This window comes from Macaca mulatta, chromosome 18 (genome assembly GCF_049350105.2).
Source record: "Macaca mulatta isolate MMU2019108-1 chromosome 18, T2T-MMU8v2.0, whole genome shotgun sequence".
NCBI classification, from domain to species: Eukaryota; Metazoa; Chordata; class Mammalia; order Primates; family Cercopithecidae; genus Macaca; species Macaca mulatta.
In genome coordinates, this window is record NC_133423.1 from 53,354,122 (window position 1) to 53,377,273 (window position 23,152).

Here is a 23,152-nt window from a genome sequence, read left to right on the forward strand (position 1 = left end):
GAAGCTTTCAATAGAAATATTAGACAACATGTGCTATCAGATGAGTAATTTCAGAGAAGAGATGAAATCTATCCAAAAACATTAAAAATATGAGAAATAAAAAACAATGAGAGTGATGAAGAATTGTTGGTTTTTTTCCATGAGTTTATCTGTAGATTGATCTGAGTTAGAATTAGTGAGCTTGAAGATGGGACAATAGAAGCTACACAAATCAAAACACAAAGAGATAAAATGCTTAAAACACTACAACAGAGCATCCAAATATGGTGAGAAAATGTTAAATGTTCAGACATATTTGAAATTGGAACCATGAGGTGTAGCAAAAAAGAGAACAGAAGAAATGTTTGAAGAATAACATCCAAGGATTTGTCAAAATTAATTACAGACAATAAAACAGAAATCCAAGAAGCTTAGAGAACATCAAATAAAATAAAAACAAAAAACAAGCAAATAATCGATTTGGAAAAAATACAACTAGCTATATAAAAAAATGTAAACTGCTAAAAGCAACAAAGAGAAAACTTTGAGGGCAAACAGAGAAAAAAATACATATTGTCCATGAAAAAAAAATGCTAACAATTACAGTCAATTTTTTTTTAGAAACCATATAAGCAAGAAGACGGTGGAGGTACCTGTTTAAACTCTTAAATAAGAACAAAAAATAGAAAGCAATTAAATAACAAAAACTCTTTTCAATCCAAAGTGGTACAGTTAGCGAAAACATTCTTCAAAATTTAAGGAGAAATAAACTAATTACTAACTGACCTAAACTACTCTTCAATCAACGGTAAAGGACAAAGTATATAATGCCCATCAGCACTGTGGATCTGCACTAAAAATCAAAGAGAGTTAGAGAACGAATTGATCAATGAAAAATAAAATTCATTTTCTTTTAATTTTTGATTAATAGATGAGTGACTTTCAAAAGCAAAAATAGCAAGAAGGTATTGTGTGCTTACAACATATAAAAGTTAAAAAATGACAACTATTACACAGAGGCAAAGAGGGAATCATTACGAATGTAATATTGTAAAGTCCTTAGATTACATATAAAGCACTATAATTTTATCTTAATATAGATCATTAATTGTAAAAAATATGTATAAATAACTACAAAGCAGACATAGAATCAAAAAATATTCAACTCAACATAAAGCAAAAAGAAAGGAAGATAAATAATTTAAAAAAAAATTACATGCAACTGGCCAGGTGCGGTGGCTCACGCTGTAATCTCAGCACTTTGGGAGGCTGAGACAGGTGGATCACGGTGTCAGGAGTTTGAGACCAGCCTGACCAATATGGTGAAACCCCCGTCTCTACTAAAAATACAAAAATTAGCCAGATGTGGTGGTGCACGCTTGTCATCCCAGCTACTCAAGAGGCTGAGGCAGGAGAAGCGCTTGAACCTGGAAGGCTGAGGTTGCAGTGAGCCGAGATCACGCCACTGCACTGCAGCCTGAGTCACAGAAAGAGACTCCATCTCAAAAAAAAAAAAAAGAAGACACACTACTTGGATGAATTTCAAAGCTATGCTTACAATTTGCATATTCTATAATTCCATTAATATAACATTCTCATAAAGACAAACAATAGTGATGAAGCACAGATCAGTCATTGCCAGCTGTTAGGGAAAGAGAGAGGATGACTATAAAATGATGTATGGTATGATTTTTTTTTAGAGAGGTTTAACTGCTTTTCATTCTAATTGTGTTAGTAATTACATAAATCTATAGTTATGTAAATATTTATAAATTATGTAAATATTTATAAAAGTAAACATCCTAAAAAGTAAAGCTTTTGGTATGACAATTTAGAAAATACAATTTAAATATAAAAAAGATACAATAAGCATATAACAGAGTTGAGCATGTGTTATCAGAATACATCCTAGGTCCATAATTTCATACAAGTATAGAAATTGATAGTGGTGTTATTTATAAAGTGAAGTGCAGCAAAGTTTCCCAATTGGGTGGTCATGAGTAAGAAAATAAATAAAAATATTCTTGATTCAAAGAAGGTCATGCATATGTGAAGACAGGAAGTAAAGAGCCTGGGCCATTCATGGATTTGTAAGTAGTTCTATATGGAAGGACAGTAAAGTGAAAGGGAGGAGAGCAGCAAGTGGAAGTGTACAGAGGTCAGCTCAGAGAGAGCATAAAACTTATCCAAAAGATCCTATTTTATCCTGAAAGCAATGGGGAAAACCTGAAAGATTGGAGAGCTGGAAAGGAACATGAAGAGTTTAATATTTCAAATGACCAATTTGGTAAGAAATAAGTGCTTTGCAGGATACAGGGGTGATATGGTTTGGCTCAGTGTCCCTACCCAAATCTCACGTTGCATTATAATTCCCATTGTTGGAGGTGGGGCCTGGTGGGAGGTGACTGGATCATGAGGGTGGTTTCTAATGATATAGCACCATCCCCATAGTGTTGTCTCATGATTGAGTTCTCATGGGATCGGTTGTTTAAAAGTGTGTAGTATCTTCCCTCGTGCTCTCTCTTTCTCCTGCTCCAGCCATGTAGGATGTGTTGGCTTCCCCTTCACCTTCTGCCATGATTGTAAGTTTCCTGAGGCCTGCCCAGCCATGTTTCCTGTTCAGCCTGTGGAACAAACTAATACAAAGGGGAAGGTGGTCCAGTCTGGAAAGTAGCATGAGAGATTTTTTTGTGGTGATGGGAGAATCGTATATCTTGAGTAAGATGGTAGTTAAATGAATGCATATGTGTGTCAAAACTCAAACAGTATACTTAAAAATGGGTGCGGTTTATTGCATGTCCAATGTACCTCAATAAAGTTGATTAAAGAATACTATAGGGCAATTAAAAAGAACAAGTGCCTCATATATGTCACTACAGGGGTGGACCTCATAAATGTATTGAATTTTTAAAAGGTTATCTATTTACAGCATGTTTAAAAAGTTAACCCCTGTTACTTAAGTCAAAATAAGATTTTTTTTTTGAGAAATAATGATCCAAAGGGTCATAAAGGAGGTTCAAGTGTGTTAGTGATCTGGAGATGTACTCATAATTTGTATGTTGTATATAAATCTGTTATACATAAGTTTTCAACTACAAAATAAAAAACAAAAAGGATGGTTGGAGAACTCTAGTTGGTATATACAATACATGAAGAAGGAATTTAACTATATTACAGATAGATGACATAAGCTCACTGAAGGGGAAGGAAAGGAAAGGAACTCATCTAAATACCTTGGTAAAACAGTATTTTGACTAAATACTGTTAGGCTAGAAAAATTGTACACAAAAAAATTTACTCATGTCTAGATTTATTTTTCACGGGGTACAGTTTAGCAGTTCTGACTACATTTATGCAAGGTTTGAACAAGTAAATATATTATAGATAATGAGAACCAGTTTTGCCCTTGTAGGAGCAGTTAACAAAAAATAAGCAAATAGAAAAAGTGACAATGAATTCTGAGGTGGTTTGTCAGAGTGGGAGATATCAGAATAAACTCATGCTTCTTTTAAAAGATAGATGATAGATTAGATAGATAGATAGATAATAGTCAGATAAAGTAAACATAGATTGTGTGTACACATAGGTTAGTATAAATACCCACATTCCCTACCATGTTGGCCAAGAGGGTTTAAGTTAGTGAAACCTCAGGAGAAATGAACACACCATTTGTTTTCTGAAGGCCATTTTCCAGGACCTTTCTACTTGATTTTTGCAGCTTTTGTTTCTATCTTGGCAATAGGGGTTTTACCAGTGTTAATAGTTAGAAGCAGAGATATGAGGCTCTAGATGTGAGACAACATTGTCTCTTAGGGATTTGGTTCTATTTAGATCCATGGCCTCATCACCCTGCTTATCTCACCTCTGAAATTATTACTTGGAGCAAGTGCAGTTCAATGTTGGAGTGCCTCCAAATGACCAATGCTTCAAGCCTCAACCACATATTTGCCCTTCTTCAATTATGGATTTTTAAATTAAAGGTTTATAATAGCAATACAGCCTTTGTGCAGTTGTCTTGAACCTGAGAAATGTAGTATATGTAATGACAAGATTTATTGCCTAAGTAAACAGGCAAGAAAGTCTATAATGAACTGCAGTAATCCAGCCAAGATGTAATGGGGACATGAATTAGTGTCTCATTCTCCTCTTGAAGACAGCAGTGGTTTTGTGTTTCAGAACAGAAGACAGTGAGAATTACTATTGTTATTTAAAATGGAGTTATGATGAGCATTAGAGTTAGAATTTGATGTTGAAAATTATTCTGAATTTTTAATGAAAACTTCTGTTAAGCATTTATTTCAAGTTTATGAAGTAACTGAAAATACGTTTAGTATATTAAAGTTAGAAGAGAGGCAAAAAAGAAAAAACCTTTCCCACTTTCAATGTCATTTTCTAACAATTTAACTGCAAGACATTCAGACACTCAAGACTGAGTGTCAATTGACTGGAAAGAGCTTCCTTTTGGTCAGGGAAAAATAATTCATATATCAATGTTATCTTAAGTGATTCCTTTGAGTGATGATATGTAACCACCTGGGAACAAAGAAGTGAACCCTATCGGACTATGCAGCACATTTATAACTAGTTTGGGAGAGCTGAGCCATGATTCCAAGTGATGTGCCCTGCATAAAATAAGTCCTGAAATTTTCTTTTCTTTTCTTTCGTTCTTTATTTATTTTTTTGCTTTGAGACAGAGTCTCGCTCTGTCGCCCAGGCTGGGGTGCAGTGGCGCGACCTCGACTCACTGCAAGCTCCGCTCCCGGGTTCACACCATTCTCCTGCCTCAGCCTCCCGAGCAGCTGGGACTACAGGCACCTGTCACCACGCCCGGCTAATTTTGTTTTTGCATTTTTAGTAGAGACGAGGTTTCACCGTGTTAGCCAGGACGGTCTCGATCTCCTGACGTCATGATCTGCCCGCCTCGGCCTCCTAAAGTGCTGAGATTGCAGGCGCAAGCCACCGCGCCCAGCTGCAACTTTTTTTTGAAAGTGTCCTAATAAAGTAGTGTAAAGTTCTAGGTATTTTAATAGTCCATAAGAACCAGATTGACAGGAATTTGTAACTTTTTCTTATAACGCCATTCTCTTCTGGATTTGTAAGTTTCCGTCAGGTACCAAGCAGCTAGCCCTCCTTCTGTGCCCTTTTCTGGGTTCTCAGCCACAGGATCTCCTGTGTCAGCAGCAGGGAGCAGAGAACGGCTGACGGCATTGACCGGGAATAGTCAGAGCTTCTGGGTGGGAGCTAGGGCAGGAGATACTCTGGAATAGTTATTTCCTAGAGCTTCAGGTTCCACTCAGAGGCAAGCTATGTATAGTCTAATCCATGAGTGTAAGCAGAAGAAAATTTCTCCATCTACTTGCCACTTACGGACAATTTCAATTTCACTTGTTTTTCACTAGCCTAATCTCTGTCCTCAGGTCAATTTTCTGAAGAGCAGATTACATTAGGCTAGTGGAAAACAAAGTGAAATTGAAATTTGCATTGAGTCTTTCTTTTCTTGGTTTCCACAGGTTTGCATGAAGGGGATGTGATCAAGGGCAGAGCTGAAATAGTTAAAATACTCAAGACTGTCCAATAATTTCAGTTACTCATATAATTTTCTTGTTCCTTGATGGTGTGTTGTTAGGATTTTTTTCATTAAAAAATAGAATCCTTATTGCATACAAAAAAAAAAATGGTATGACTTCTGTGTTTGAATACTGGCTCCTCCCCTTTCTAATTGTGTGACTTTGAAAAATTGCATCTCAATTCTCTCATCTTAAATCAGGGAATAAAAATAATATCTATCTCAGAGAGCTGTATGGGAGGATTAAGTGGGTTTGATATGTGTAAAGAAGAGTGCTTGGCACACAGAAACAGTAAATGGTATCTATTTTCAAACAATCATAGTTTTGCATTTGAGTTATTTTCTTTGCAAATAACATAAAACACAATCAAAGGTGACTTATAGAAAGGAAAAAAAGTCACTGGATCACAGAACAGTACGGGAGCATGTATGCATTCAGTCACAGCTTGATGTAGGATTTCAAATCATTTCAGCAAAATCTGATTTTTGTCTTTCATGTCTTGGGCCTACAAACTCTGCAAATATTTCACTCTCATACATGTGTTGAATTTAGTCACAGAATGGCTGTTAGTTCTCAGGGGTACATGTTTTCCAGTTGATATCAAGTAGAAAAAAAGCAAGAGACTGTGTCCCAGCATTTTCAGCTAAAGTTTTATTGCAGGCCAGTTCTTAAACAAATATTTGAAGTTGAGGAAATGCAACGCTGATTGGCTTGTATCTAATTCATTTCATTTGTCTCTGAGGTAGAGTCAGGGCCTCTGTAAACATATGAACAGATGTGGACTCAGGGTAAGGAAGAGAATAGTTCCAGAAAGAGATTGAGGAACCATTACCCAGAAGAGGATGTGTCTGCTAGCTGGCAGAAACAGATGACGCCCATAACAACTGAGAAATAAGAACATAGCAAGAAAGAAAGAAGATGATAATCTCAACATATGCATGAGATTCATTGGAATGAGACAGTAGAAATTTAGAACAGAGTAGAAATGATGATGGAAATAATAACAGGATAAAAAATAATAGTGAATATTATGCTTTCATATTCAAGAATGTTTTCCAATTTTTTTTTTTAAATCACACATGCAATCTTATTTTTTCTGTGCAACATCCTGTGAGATGTCCGTGCCATCATATTTACCATTGTACTTCGAAGGAAACTGAGGCTCAATTTTATTATACAATGTTTCCTAAGGCTATACCAATGACTGAGAAGAACTAAGATTGGGTCCCAGATCAACTAACTTTTAGTCTCATACCACTTTCATTATATCTCTCTATTTTATTAGAGCAGTTTAACCAGTGGTTCATACTCTGAGATGTCAGAAGGAAGGTTTACCTATATTAGGTATTGACACCTTAGCAAGATATATGAAGTGGGTAGCAATTGGTAAGCACTGTCTGTTTGATGCTTTAGAATTCTGCTGTAGGATACAGCTACAAAAATCATGTCACTCTCTCTAGCAAAAAAAGTCTTAGTTAATGGAAAAAATGATTAGAGTTAGAAAGCCGCTCACCAGCTCTAATGGTCTCAATTTTGTTCACAAAATAACTTATAAACCATTCATACTATTCTACCAGTACCTCTTTCTCTTGATTTATAATCTCTTTTTTATGGTTTCAGAATGGAATCAATGGTCTGGAAGAGCACAGAAGGGTAATGTTTCCCAGAAGAGATGATGTTAGAAAAAAAATGTGCTACCCCTGCAGCTTTTGATGCACTTTCTCATTGGTCTACAGGTTGTTTTCTTTCTTGACTGTGATCTGGAAATGTACAATCAAAGGATCTCAATAAATGCTCCAATGTGTGACCAGCTAATTTTATTAACATCAGTTCTCTATGAAATGATGCTGCATTTACTTGGTAACAGAAGGGGGTGGCATGAATGAGAGACGGTGGACATGAATCTGTGACAGAGAGAGGAGCTACCACCTATGAAGACTCATCATCTGGGTTTCACATTTCTCCCTGAATGAACAGTTTTGAAAGACTAAGGCTCGTGTATCTGTTCTCCTTTAAAAGTATTGCCTTCCTAAGGGAAACACCCTCAATGTGTTCCTTTTGTTTCCGTTCTTTGTCTGGAGCTGTTGCTCCAACTGCTTTAATGAGAGACAATTTTTTTTTCTATCATCCACAGTGTCTTTTCCAGGCCTCTTTTGAATTAATAAAATGCATTTTCAAAGTGTTTTGTTGGACTTAGAAGTGCTCTTATAATCCTCCACAAAGTAAAACTAACCATAACCTCATGAACCATTTGATAAACTAGTATGCAGTTATTCCAAAGAGCTATTTATTCATTCATTAAGCCAATTATTAAGCCTTGAGATACATACTTACCTGGAATTTAAGAGACTATATTCGCATTGCTCTTACCAAAAACTATCACCTCAAATTTCCCTTGCAAGTTATTGTCTTCCTTGCTCAAGACAGGTATTTGTGATAACAAAGAAGTTTATCACCTTCTATGTAAAAGAGTCTAACTGCTTGTCAAAATCCATAGTATGTTTGTCACTCTTGCCATGGGACACAGCAATGGAAAGTAATAATAATTGCTGTTTTAAATATGTGATTTATATCAGCTTTTGCCTTAGGGTAATTTAAATAAATTATGCTAAAATAGCAAATTTTCTCTTTGACTTTTGTCTGGTTGTTATAAAAAAGTTAAAACGGTAAATTAATTATCATCTACTAAACTCTTATATCATGTTAGGATTACATTCTAAGGATTGAGAACTTATATCATTTGGTGAATTCTAAATGCAAAGATAAAGCTCATGCATATGTTGTGATTTCAGATACTGAAATATAATGATCAGACTTTTGATTGTGGTGTTAAATTATGTTTAATTTTTAGAAACTGAAGAGAAGACCTCCTAAACTTTTAGACAGCAGTGTCCTGAATGCCACAGAAGCCTGCATGATGGCCAAGGTGGGAAGCATACTCTCTAATGATTGAAACTAATCCCTGCATGTTCCAGAAATGACTACCAAATGTAGTCAGAAGCATCTATTGTATTGTTGCAGGAAGAAAAAACAAATTCACACTTGACCAACCAAAGGTGCAACGAGAACCATAAATCAATGTGAGTCCGGTCTCTGTTCTTCCAGCATTTGAGCACAGCTCTCTGGCAATTCTTATGGTTTATGGAAGCTCTCTTTTTGTCCTACCTGTTCATGTAGGAAACAGATTTTCATTAAGTGCACAAGGATGCGGACATCTCTTTTTTACCTCTCTCCCTGCAATCCCCTCCATGGTAGCGAAAATCATAGAATATGAAAACTGGCTGCCTTCTAGTTCAGAAGCTCTTACTCACCTGAGACTGTGTGCAAAATGATTGTGCATTTGTGATTAATACTTTTTTTTTCCAGTGGAGAGGATCCACAGATTTCATTTCATTCAAAAGATCTCTCCAAAAGTTCAGAATGACTGGTTTAATTCAGTGCTAATGAATCACAAAAGAAGAGAGAAACATAGATAGATAGGTCTCAACAGAGACAGTTTGTACCCACAGCCTGTTTGAGGCAGAGGCACAACTGCAGCTCACGTCTTCCTCACTCTAATACTGTTAGATTAGTATTGTTGCTAATACTGTTGCTACTTCCACACGTCTTGGAGGACCGTGCCAGTGGCAGCCCAAACAAAAGAAGTGAAAGAGGAAGAAAGGGAGAAATGGAGGGAGAAGGGGCTGGAGAGAAGTATTGGAAGCACAATGCCTCCAAATGTACAGGCTTCAGAAGCTTGTATCTTCTATTGCTAGCACAATCTTTCATTATTTGCACATTCAGCATTCAGGGTTATTATTTAAATTAAAACTTCCCTTCCTTTACAGAGACAAAAATTAAGAATTGTTTTTTTGAAGGTGGCTCTAGGCCCTCCCTAAAGCTAAAACAGACGCTAAAATTGTAACTCTATTAAATGGAAAATCTATTGATAAAAATATTAATTAGCATATAGTGGTCAGCTACAAAGAAATATAGTTTTTAATTTCAACTTTTAGTTTCCCTCTGTCAAATTTCAAAACTCATCACTTTCAAATGCAAGACAATATATCAAATAACATAAATATAATATACGCATACTTTGGAAAATGAACTCACGTGTAAACATGTATATCAACACATATATAGACAGGTATATTTGTCGTAGGAATTGATCAATGCATGCATACTAAATTCTGGTCATAACAGCATATGATTTATGTGTTATATGTAGGCAAATTGTCATTTACTCAGAAGGTGGTTAACCCTACCACCTTCTCCTCCCAATTTTTGAATCTTTTTTTCTAGAGAAGTGAATTTCAAAGCGTAGACCCAGAATTTATATTAGAATCAAGTGAAACTAATGTGGTTTTTCTGCAAGTACTGCTTTTTCTGCAATTATTGAATCAGTAATTGTAGAAATTTTTCTGAAATTACTGAATCAGTATCTCAGGGAGTAGTCCCAGAAATCAGAATTTTGGAAGAAACTCCACAAATAGTCCTATTGCATACCCATGTTTGACACCCACCCCATCCCTTCAGCAGCTTTCATATGCCCTATCCCTGTAGGGCACTGTCACCATTGAGGAAGAGGTTACAATCTGATTTGTCATAATAATTTAAACTCAAGTTCATATTATGCTCATGAAAAAGAAATTAAAATATGTAACTTAACAAAAGAGAAAATTAATGCAATACTGACACTTCTTTAAAAAAACACAATGCTACAAAACACAAAAACAAATAAAAATCCCTGAAATTGGGCCTATTTCTTATCCATTTTATAACAAAGACATAATGTTTTTGTTTTCTTGTTTTTAAATAGCTTTATTGAGGTATAGCTGATATTCAAAAAATATACATTTTAATGCATACAATTTGATGAATGTAGACATAGCCATACACCCAATAAACCATCATCATAATGAAAGTAATAGACATATCCATCACCTCTAAAGGTCTCTTTATGCCTTTATTAAACTGTTTTTGTTGTTGTAAGAACACTCAGCAAAGTTTATACTATTTGGGGAAAGAGACAAATATTGTTACCTGTCCCTATTTCATTTAGCATTTGTAAAGGTAAGTTTCATTTTGTTTACTTTTTTCATCAATAAAAATGTCATTACTAGAAAAGATTTATAAGGTCATCCCAGTAGGTTTATTCACTTGAAAAACAACTTAGCAGTTTTAAACAACTTACAGAGGTGGTCAATCTCTGTCCTTTAAATCTCTTAAATTATAATTACAGGAATGGATATAGCAGGAAGTAATATTACTTAAGTGATTCCATTTATCAACCATGTAAGAAATTGGTAATTTGACTACTCTCTGACTGGATTCATGCAGCAAGCAATGTTATGTAAAATAATGATTTAAATCTATCTATCTAAATCTATCTATCTAAATCTATCTATCTATCTATCTATCTATCTATCTATCTATCTATCTACCTACCTACCTACCTACCTACCTATTTATCTAGTGTGTGTGTGTGAGTGTGTGTGTGCTGCGTATAAGCAACTACTTGCAAAATCCAAAAGTCAGTTTTCAGTCTTCTTACTCAGCTTTCCCATATCATTTTACAGAACTGGCTACTCTTTTATGTCTGAAATATTTGTTTCAGAATTTTTGAAACCACATTCATCTGGTTCTCCTCCTACTCCACTGGCTATTCTGTCTTAGTCAATTTTACTTGTGCCACTTTCTCATTGTGACCTCAAAATGCTCTTTATCTATATACATTCCTTAGGTGAACTGATCCAATCCATATTGTTTAACTACCAAAACATGCTTCTCACATACAAATTTCTACTGCTGATTGTGAGCTCTCCCCTGCACTCTATACTCATATATCCAATTGCCTACTTATCATTTTTTCTTGGCTGACTGTTCAAGCATCTCAAACTTCATTGCAAGTAAACAAATCAACAGAAAGATATTATCTCCAAATACACTTTCTCTTCTCTACACTTTTCCACTGCAAGTAGTTGCTCAGTCCAAAATGTAGTGTGTTCCTCAATTCTTCTCTTTCTTCACACTACTCTTCCCATGGCCTTTTCCATCAGCAAATGTTATTGATACTGGCTTCTGAATGTTTACTATATTCAACAGTTTTTTCAATTTCTAGCACTTTCACCTCTGACTAAATCACCATTATTGTTCAGAGACTATTGAGATAGCCTTTTCTTTGTTTTCTGGGTCTACTGTTGCACCTGTCTGTTCCACTCGCCACGTAACAGCCAGGGCAATTTTATTTTACTTAAGATCATGCTATTTCCATGCTTAAAATTACTCTATGGTTTCCAAGCATGTGTAGAACAAATCCAAACTTCTTGCCATGATATTCATGGCCGTATAGGATCTCACCCTTGCTTACTTCTCCAATATCATTTCCTAATACTTTGCCTCTCATTGGCAATGCTGTAGCTCAAAGACGAACACTCTTTCCTACTCTGATAACTGTGAGTCTCATCACAATTTGCACCACTTGGTCCCTCTGGAATTATACTTCTTGGATCCCTTCCCATCGTTAAATATTAACATAAATGGTATCAGCGCTGATTGTAGAGCAGATCATCCATTACTATCTCATACCACTTGATATTCTATTTGACTATTATTTTATGACTTAATTGCTCTTTAAACTCATAGTATTTATTATTGTTCAGTTCCTCACAAACTCCTATTATAATGGTTCTTGCTATGGGGGCAGAATTTTCTTTTATTCAACATTGACTCCCATTATTTAGATTAGCGCTTATATATGATAGATACTCAATGAATAATTATTGAGTGACTATATTTATCACTGTCCCTCACTCACTATGAAAAGAATTTTCATAGTAAACCCACTATAACAAAATTTGGCTGAATCAAAACTCTGAATTAAGTATAAAAATGTAGATATAATCATCTTCTGATTTAAACCAAACATCTAAATGTTAGGGAAAAAGTCACAAAAGGCAACAGATATCTCTATAGTAATTTAATAAAATGTTTAAAAATAAATCTAATTCCATGAAACCTTTTCAAAATAATGACCCTGAGGTCTTGTGAAATTTATAGCGATAAGACCTTTTGTTTTTACCTTGACTCATCTATTTAAGGTAAGCAAAAGTATTGGGAAATTTTGAAATGTGTTTTGATAGTCAGAAGTAAAATGTGTATTTTCACCCTTACTGATAATTTTGTTTAAGGGTTACTATAGAAAGATGATTCTACAGAGTATTTTAACTGTTGTTTAAAGTCCCATAACTGTTGTATCAGGTTATTTTTATCTTTTCATCTGAACAATACTCAGGTGCCCCAGCGGCAATAAGAAAGGACCTGACGAGAGCATCACTATGGCAAGTCTGCACCCCAAACTGTTGTGGCATTGATACCAGGTATATTAGTTCATTCTCAAGCTGCTGTGAATAAATTCCTGAGACTGGGTAATTTATAAAGAAAAGGGGTTTAGTTGATACACAGTTCCGCATGGCTGGGAAAGCCTCAGGAAACTTAAAATCATGGCGAAGGCACCTCTTCACAGGGTTGCAGGAGAGAGAATGACTGCCAGCAGGAGAAATGCCAGATGCTTTAAAAAAAACCAAAAGATCTCATGAGACCCACTCATTATCATGAGCACAGCATGGGGGAAACCACCCCCATGATTCAATTACCTCCACATGATCCCGCCCTTGACACATGGGGATTGTGGGGATTACAATTCAAGGTGAGACTTGGGTGAGGACACAGAGCCAAACCATATCATCATGTTTACTCCAACCAAGTAGTGTTGCACACACCCATCTGACAGGTAGTTAGGCAGACACTTGCAGAAGATACTCCATCCAGACAGTTACAGCACAGCTGTGATTGATTAGAACTAGCTCTAGATATAAGTCTTATCACTTTTTAAAGTGCGTTTATTTTCACAGGAAAGCAAATAATTCCAATAAATAAAAATTGCTCATTTCAACCAGGTGTGGTGGCTCATGCCTGTAATCCCAGCACTTTAGAAGGCCGAGGCAGGGGGATCACCTGAGGTCAGGAGTTCAAGATTAGCCTGACCAACATGGTAAAACCCCCGTCTCTACTAAAAATACAAAACATTAGCCAGGCATGGTAGCAGGTGCCTGTAATCCCAGCTACTCAGGAGGCTGAGGCAGGAGAATTGCTTGAACCCAGGAGGTGGAGGTGGCAGTGAGCCGAGATTGTACCATTGCACTCCAGCCTGGGTGACAAGAGCAAAAATCTCCATCAAAAAAAAAAAAAAAAGAAAAAAAGCCTCATTTCACCTACTTAGCCAGACTTACTCAAACATAATCTTAAAAATAGTGAAAAAAAATTGTTTTTGTCTTCTAAACAAACACTTCCAAAATTTTTGCTGTAAGAAGTTAAGGTTACAAGGTCACTCAAGGTCTCATTCTGAGAGGATATTAAAAAAAAAAAAGGTGGGGGGAGGACTTTGTAAATCATGTAGGTTACAGAACTGAAAAGAGAATCCTTTGAAGAATAGGTCATTGGTTTTGATATTAGGGAATAAGGTATCAGATGCACTTTGAGGAACTGTAACCTAACCAAGCAGCTCACACATAGTGGTTTCCATTAAAAAGTTGCCATTTATCTTATCATCGTGAGTTTATCTTACCATGAGCTGTCATTGAAAGGATAGAGAAATACTATGACTTACTGCAGCACAGTAGATATCAAAAAAAGACAGATGGCAACTTTTTAATGACAGACACTGTTCTCCAGGCCTTATTCACATCTCCAAATTCAGGAGCAGCCACCGTCAATATCAGCCTTTGGGACTGCGCTGAAAGGAGACACTGATAGAGTGAAATCTGTATTAGTATTATAATCTGGAAGTCTTGGGGAAAATTTGATTTCTTTTGGAATTACTTCTGCTTTCATTGAAAACAAATTAGCATGATGATGAGAGACAAATTTGTATTTTAATGTTTTCATTTTAACATTTTTACCAATGTATATTTTAATAACATTTGTGAATTTTAAAAATATGACCTCACAGTTAAAAGCTTACAGTTTTGAGCCACATACACTTGGAATCAATCTACTTTTTTTCTGTTTCTCATTTTCCTCATTTATAATGTGGGAAAAAAGAAATGTTCCCATCTCACGGGGTTGTGTTAAGGATTCCAGAAGATAGGGAATAGAACAATAGTGCTGTTATTGTTTTTTCGGTTAGCATTAACTAATGACTTCCGTTGTACTTACTGCCGTATTTAGTGAATCAAATATTAACACTCTAAGTAATTCTATTAGTGTCCCCCAAACAGAGGCACATTTCAAAAAATTTGATTCTTAAATCAGTCAGTTAAACGCCATACACCCGTAAATTCCAATTCTGCACTCAACGGCAGGCATTTTTTAGTTCTTTTGTATACTCAAGTCCTGATTAACCATTTAGAGAGAACTTTCCTTACTTCCATAGTCTTTTCATTTGGGATAGTTCAGGGTCATGTCTCTTTTTCTTGACCACTGAGAGCACTCGTTATTCATGCACACATTTTGGTCCTTCTTTATACATGACATTCTATTGTTCTGTATCTGAGTCTTTCTCTCCCAACTAGATATAGATTATTTGAAAGTGAATATACATGACATTTTTCATAGGCTTTCATAGGCTTTAATATTTTAACTTAAAATAATATACAGTAATTTACATAAACTAAATTTATAATGCTATCATTATATGTGGCTTCCTTCTACTCCTCAATCGAACAGTGTGATGAAGAAACAAAATACTATGCTCAAAAATTGCCAATCCTGTATTTTAGAAGATGACTTCCCCAGAAAAACCACTTATCTTTTCGGGGCCTTGGTTTCATCATCTGTTGAATAACAAAATTGAACATGTTACCTTAAGATCTGTTCCAGATTGAATATTATTGAATGTCGTTTAATTAAATTTGGCAATATTTGGAATATGCTCACTAATTTCAACATGCATTTCAAAAAAGTGGACCAGCATATGTTCTAACCACATGTAATGGCATTAGCCATAGTCTTAACAATTTGAAACAAAGGTAAAAAAAACAGACTGCATGACCACTAGTCGTTTTACTTTAAGACAGAGTAATACTGAAAATATTTAAAACCTGAAAGTCATTTCCTGTTAGACTGCTTTTCATTTCCTTCAGTGTTTCACTCAGAGAGTTTTTCTTTCTCCATTTATCAGATGCTTAAAAACTCTGAAGAATGAAGTTAACTAATTGTCCATTAGATGCCATGGATCTTCCGTCTATTTAAGGATGTCTCCTTTATGCAGTTCGTCTCATTAGACAGAGCTGTGAGCTTTGCTGTGCACTCACAGATGGGATCCTGGCTTCTGCAGCAATGGGCACTTAAGCTCCAGGAAGCCCTGTTTAGACAGGGATGTTTTAATAGAGCAGTCCACATCCAACCTCTCACTCTTGTCTAAGTACCTGCTGGTGATGATCACTTTGCTTCCTGCTGCTCTAAGTGGAGTCATTAAAAGAAATGCAAGTTTCAGCACGATTGGAAGAGGGTGGAAACTTCCTTCTTCATGAGAAGGTCAGCTCCATCAAACGTTTTACCTGTCCACCTCCGTTAATTGAATCGTTATGAGAAAATCAGATAACCTTATTGTTGAAGTGTCCTAAGAGATTAGTAAGTCTATTTTTCTTCCTAGCAGTTGAAAACAAAAATTTAGAAAGTTCATAGTCTTTCTTGCTTTTTAATTTTAAAATATAGCGGGAATATTATAGTACTCTTCAGAATATATTTCAATGTTTGATATAATTAAATTTTGGAGATACCTTTTCTCCAACATCTCCTCAGCCCTCTATCCTGTGGTAATAGAGGGGACAGTGATAATTTTTTAAATTTGCTTGGGATTATCGTATAAGAAATGCAATGAAAGAGAAAGAAAAAATGGTAAATGAGTGATTTACACTATTTATGACATTAGTTTTATATGCATGCTTTCAATTAATTGTACAGGTATTTTTCAAGTAGTTATGGACATGGAGCTATGCTACTTCCTGAGGGATGTCTGAAAGACTCACCTGCATGACATCTACTCTCATTCTTCAAATGAAATCCCTTTGGATAAGATGAGACAAATATATATAAAGAATATAAGGTATAATTCAATATAAAACAAGCAGAGCAAAACTATCAGCTAGCATACAGTCAGGTACTACGTTTAGTATCATCAGTTACAAAAATAAAGCCTGCAGCTTATATTTGCCATAAGTAGTCAAGAGATTCAAGATATTATGATTATTTAGGTTAATGTCTCATATAGAATTTTGGATTTTAAATGATTTTTGAAAAAGCAGGAGAGAATTTTTAGGTAGCAATTGCAATGAACAGAAGTTATGAACTTCTTTAATTCAGGGATTGTAATGCAAATACTCATCTGGGAGGAGCCCTCCCTCTTTATCTGGCTCCTGAAGGACTTTATCACTCATTATCCACATGGTCTCTATGCCCATCTGTTTTATTTTTTTCTTATTTCAATTGTATATTTATAAAATTGCACCCTACACTTTCAATAGCCTCAGGGTACAAGCACCAATAAAATTTCCATTGATTAAAGTATTAAAATACATGAAAAGAAACAATAGCCAGCAGCAATAATGATTAAACACATAAGTATCAAACAAAGCAAAATTGTATTAAAAACAACAGTCCCCTCAAATCTATCCTTAACATGGAGCAAACTTGCTTATACTGTAGGAAAAATTAGGTGAATTGTAACTATATACAACATCTCTGACTGTAATATATAGTAAAACTCTCGTATTATTATTTGACTTAGTTTCTAAAGATTCTTGGTATAATTTCTTTCACCTTTATGTGCCTCTATCTCATTAGCTATCAAATAGGAAGGATACTGTTCACCATAGAAAAACACTGTCTCCTAGGAATATTGTAAGAAAGAATAAAATAAGAAATTTAAAACAACTTAAAAATTGGATCAATACAAATATTAGTCATTCCTAACCTTTCCTATCATTCCAATATTTTTGGAATATCTAACCTTTGCCTGTGACCTTACTCTGATAATAGAGTCTGTATTTTCAGAGATGCACTCTGTGGTTGCAGATGTTAAATGTCATACATATAGGAATACTTATGACTTTATCATTTTGTAAATTCTTATGGCTAATGATAACATCAGAGGTAAAAATGACTCTCCCTTCCCTGACACACTTCAAATGTTGCTTGGCACATTTATAAAGTTCTTATTGCAACAATAGAGACTGAATTGTACCAACTTTGCATTACAAATTCAACAGCCAGGAGCATGTGTCCACCTAGGCCTGTAAATGCAATTCTAAAAATGAACCTATCTTCCAAGAAGAATACCGGTCTTATTTCCTTTCAAGCCTTAATTTCCAAACTCTAGGAGACTATTGTAGCTTTCACAAATGTTTAGCGGACACTCACATGTGCAAACATACACACAGCATTTGCCATTCAGAATGTCCTGGAAAGAGTAAACATCATTGTTTTTTACCCTCATTGCAAAAGTGTACTGGAAAAATAATTCAACAAAAATCGGATCAAGTATGCATGCTATTTAGCAACAACAATAATGACAGCAAAGGAGGTTAATGATCTTTATGTTAACTTGTAATCAAAACACTGGAGTTCTCGTTCTTTGTTGGAAACTGGTGAGGTGGTTACCATGCCAGTGGCAATCATGAAACACTGCAAGAATAGGGTTTCATAAGAATGTCTTACATACTGAAGCTATTCTTCAGTATGTTGAAGGCACTACAACCTCAGATGCATCTCTACTGACACTTATGATGTATCTTCTGGTTAAAATTAATATATATTATATAATTCTAAGATTGTACTGAATCTTTTAGAAGCAAGATTATATATAGTAAATGTGTCTTTAGATGCTTGGCAAATTTTTCTTAAGCTCTGAGTTCTTATAGCAGGAACATAGGGATGCACTGCTGTAGAAGGAGAGAGGTCTAACATGTAAGGTTAATGCCGTATAGGTGAAGAAAGTGCTTTCATGTAAAGAGGATAAAGAAGCTCTATTGCACATACAACTATATCTTCATCTACAGTAATAAAAACTGAAATCTTAATTTTTTGTGCTTGCATAAGTCTTTGGGTTATAGTTATTTTACTACATTATGAACATACCATGACACATTTAATAGAGAGATATTTATTGAATGCCTGTTAATGGAAGTTATTATTTCAAAATAGAAGTCATAGTAGTAATTAAAAGATAAGACTCTCATCTGAGGAGGCAAAAAATGTACAGACGCAAATATATATTACATCAGGTGATGGTAAGTGTTGGGAAGATAACTAAAGTGTTGTAAGAGAATAGAAAGAAATGGAGATGGGAGAAAAATCATTTTAGGTAAATTGGTCAGAGATGACATTGTGTAGAGATTGAGAAAGTGAATAGGTATTTGTGAGAAGACTGTTTTGTGGGAGAAAATACATTTTTCAGGACTCTACAAACATTCTTGGGACTTTTATGAAATAGGAATAGCCAATCAAATTGAGGTGAGTGAAGAAAGTTTATGATTTCAATGCAAATTCCTATAGCCCCATATACATTATGAAGACTTTTCATCTCATTGTCTGATTTTAGTTTACAACACCCAAGTACATTACATAGCACGATATTGTGAATATTGTCCTACAATTTTCAGATAACAAAATCTGAGTTTCCAATATTTATTTTTATTTTCTAAGCTGCTGGTGGAAGGATGGTAAACCTTGAAGCTAAGTTTATTAACTTCACATTTAGAACTTCTTCCAGTACACCACACCTTTCCAGTTGGTAGATTGCTTTCCACTCTAGAAGTCTACATCTTTAAGGATTTGTTTTTAAACAGCGTATAGAAAATCTTTGTATGTTCATACAAATTGTCACAGTAACATATTAATAAAGAAAAATGATACATATCAAAAGTAAAGCTTTTGTATAATAGAATATGGATAACAAAAGACTCAAAGAGAGCATAGGCCTTTATGAAAAAAATATATTTTTTTAGGCGAAATATACATTTGAATATTTATTGTTCATGTCAAATGCCATAAAACAAAGTGCCCCACGAAGGAAGCTTCAGGGGCAAGTAGGCAAAAGACCACTAGACAACTTGAAAATAGTGCATTACAAGATGTTTAGGGCCTCTAATGAAAGCTTAGCTCAGAGAGACCAGCTGTAGCAATAAAACAGCTCTTAAATTCTGTACAGTGAGAGGCTCTGCATCCAGAAGATGTCCGGAAAAAGCAATGAAATAAAAAATACAATAAAAATACTATTACAAAATACAATACAAAAAAATATAATTAAGAATTCAGCAATGAACTGAAAAAACTCAGAAAAATGTAAATACAATAAAATACTCATTTTATTTGTTGTTAGGAAGAGCATCCATTAGTAGCCCAGTCACTCCATTAGTGCATCAACAGCGACAATAATACCTGTACTTCCTCATAATGGCCTGACTCGCCTACTTCTTGGCAAACTCAGCCAACTCATAGCAAAATGTAAAACTGACTATATTTGTCTAACTCAACCTCAGCCTTATACACTTTAAGAACACATACATGTGTGTGTACACATACACGCATTTGCCTCTATTTGTCTGTCTTCCATTTTCGACATGAAGTATTCTTTGTTATGTATTCACTTTCCTTAATCTTTCATCCTAATACCAGAATATGAGTGACAATGGCTATTGGGTTAAAAGATATACTTTCATATGCAAAATATATATTGTCTTCACAAATGTGAAACTACTTTGTACCCAAGTAAATTAAATTGGGATACTGGTGTGCAGATAAAGGGTGTGTGTGTGTGTGTGTGTGTGTGTGTCTGAATGTTTCTGGAATCTCTTTAATAAATAACTTGTTTATAAAGCAATGACCTGTTGTTCTTCTGGAATGTGTAGTTTTGTTCCTTTAGGCAATGCTCTGAAAGGACGGGTCGGGGGAGGGTACTTTTCTGCCCTATGAAATACGCTGCACTGAACAAATCCAAGAAACTTTGGAGAGGATTATATACTCCTGACGGCCCAAATGTGATAAGTATATCAAGATTTAGTGTCCCTTTATTAGTTTCTCTTACAAGAGAATACCACAGCTGCCAAATCGGAATCATTACCCTCATTTTTCCTGATATAATCAGTATGAAAATGGTGACTACTTGGATATTGCCTCAATGTGAGCTTTTCTAACTGAATAAGGTAAGATCAACCTTATTGTATCACTCACTGATTAGAGTTCTGATTAATGCTTCTTCTTTTATTTTCATTCCCCAGGTTGAGATCATGCATATGCTCCTGAATTACTGGGCCCAGCACCTGTCTCAGAATCCGGCCTTTTCTAATATGTTCACCAAGGGTTTGGGAAATGCATAGGCTTCTCAGAAAGTTTAATTACTGCCAGTGTCTTCTCTTTCATCCCTCATTTACTTCTCACAACTTTAACTAAAAATAAATAAATACAAATGCCCTAAAACTGCGGAGTGTGTTTATTTCATTATGTTGAACAACATCCTGGTCCAAACACCACTGGGTCAGCAGCTCTAAATACAGACACTTTACATTTTCTATTCAAACACTTTTGAAGAAAGAAGACAGAAAAACACTGAAAATTCACTACTCCCCCAAATTCAACTGACAGAAAATCTTTTGCTCTTATCTGAAAAGATTTGGCATTAAGTATACAGACAATTGAGCTGGCTTGAGAAAATAATAGGTGGCTCTCTCGTTGTTCACTTTTCTGAAAGGAATAGTCTTGTCCCCTGAAAGTAAAATGGGGAGCAAATGTCTCCCCCAGAAGCCTAGGCAGCATAACAGATAATAAAGCAGCTTCTTGTCCATTGCAAGAGGATTGCTTTTGTAAATGGACGATTACTGTGCACTGCCAGAGACACACTATCACTTTTGTCTAATGCTCATTATAATACTTAGTTACCTGAAAAGGAGCAGTAAGTATAGTCGAAATTTCAGACTGAGTAATTGCAGAGAATATGCCGTGCAATATGTACTTTCTATAGAAAAGGCAGTGAAAGTTTTTTTCTAAGTGAAGCATCTTATGACAGCAAATAATACAAATACAATTATAATTCAGAAAAAAAGAAAATTTTTTATTTAATATCAGAAGTTGACAAACTATGGCCTGAAGCCACTGCATATTTTTATAAATAAAGTTTGGTTGGAAAAAAGTCACAGTCATGCCTTTATGTATTGTTTATTACTGTGTTCCCACTACAACAGCTGAGTTGAGTAATTGAGGCAGAGACCATCTGGCCCTCAAAACCTAAAATATTTACTGTATGGTCATCCATTTATAGAAAAATTTCGCCAGCTCTCCTCTTCCTTCTTATATAATTAAATTATGCAAAGATGATTCTAAATTCAGAATGTTTAGAGCTTAAGGCCTCTCTCCCCCACCCCCATTTCTTTCTTTTCTTTCTCTCTCTTTCTCCCTCCATCTCTCAGCACTATATTTAGTATGTTAGATTCATTCCTACGTAGACTTTTTCAAAAGGGTGACAAAGAAACTACCACTGGTAGTTTAATATTCTTACTATCGTGTTAACAATACTTCAGAAAGCAAAGTGTCTTTTAAACATGTGAAGCAGAGCCCATGGTGGCTTCTGGCCTGACATGGCTAACATTTCCATCCTTGAACTATTTACAGAGACCAGGGAAATTGAGTAGTGAGATTTGGCAGGTCTGCATTACACACTGTCTCATTAGTGACATGTGCAGAGTAAGGCTAATTCAAACCTCATACATTGAACATGACTGCTATGGACTTATGGAAGAGTGGTAGACCAAGGAGAAGTGGGGCAGATACAAAACATGTCCATGTCAATGGTGATGGAGAAGAAAGGAAGAGTGCTGGTAACTCAGCATGCAGAGGTTTGTGGGTTTTGCTTGCTGTGAAAGGGTTAATCTGATTTCTCGTGTGTTTCAGTCCCTCAAACCTTTAGACTGTATTTGAATGACCATTCGGTACTATCGATTGGACAACTGGCCCTCTTGCTATTACAATAAGAAAAGCTTTAAACCAGGATCAAAATGAAAAATGTGAGACTTGTTCACCCATTCTAGATACTGACGGGCCTAAAGTCTGTATATTTTTGTACTGCGTTAATATAGTCATGCAAAAGAATAATTTTTGAGTCCAATTATGATGGAGTCATGTGCTGTTTTCAGGTGCTCATTATGACATGAGAAAACGTGAAGAAACAACTTATATGACTATAGACAAACTCCCAGCAAATTTATAGTAGCTTCTAATTGTTTAAAGGCAATGAAGTCCCCTGTAAACTCTCTGTGAAAGAGAAACATATGCATTCTTAAGTGTCAAAGTAAGAGCATGCTATGATTTGAATGTGTCTTCTCCAAAATTCATGTTAAAACTTAATCCCCATTGTGGTGGTATTAGGAGGTGGGACCTTTTGGGAGGTGATTAAGATATGAAGGCTCTGCACTCGTGAATGGATTACCGCCTTACAAAAGGGCTGAAAGGAAGTAGATTAGGCCCTTTTGCCCTTCTGTATTCCGCCATATGAGGACTCAGTGTTTCTCCCCTCCAGAGGATGCAGCAACAACTCACCATCTTGCAAACAGAAAACAAGGCCCTCAGCAGAC

General features: G+C 35.4%; 1 protein-coding gene across 4 annotated transcripts in view; it reads left to right on the plus strand.

The window, feature by feature from the left end:
• The window catches only part of LOC144336469 (uncharacterized), a 39,228-nt gene extending 18,223 nt beyond the window's left edge, over positions 1-21,005 (plus strand). The window contains exons 2-6 of one of the 4 annotated variants that reach the window (XR_013408312.1): positions 7,283-7,564; positions 8,398-8,472; positions 8,568-8,626; positions 12,823-12,907; positions 20,807-21,005. Coding sequence is in view for 2 of the 4 variants with exons in the window: in XM_077975124.1 (XP_077831250.1) it covers positions 7,167-7,199; positions 8,398-8,472; positions 8,568-8,626; positions 12,823-12,901 (246 nt within the window). In the remaining 2 variants the exon portion in view is untranslated. Of the gene's footprint in view, positions 1-7,166; positions 7,200-7,282; positions 7,565-8,397; positions 8,473-8,567; positions 8,627-12,822; positions 12,908-20,806 lie in introns of all 4 variants that reach the window. The other 3 variants (XM_077975124.1, XR_013408313.1, XM_077975126.1) reach the window with 3 other exon arrangements.
• The last annotated feature ends 2,147 nt before the right edge of the window (positions 21,006-23,152 follow it).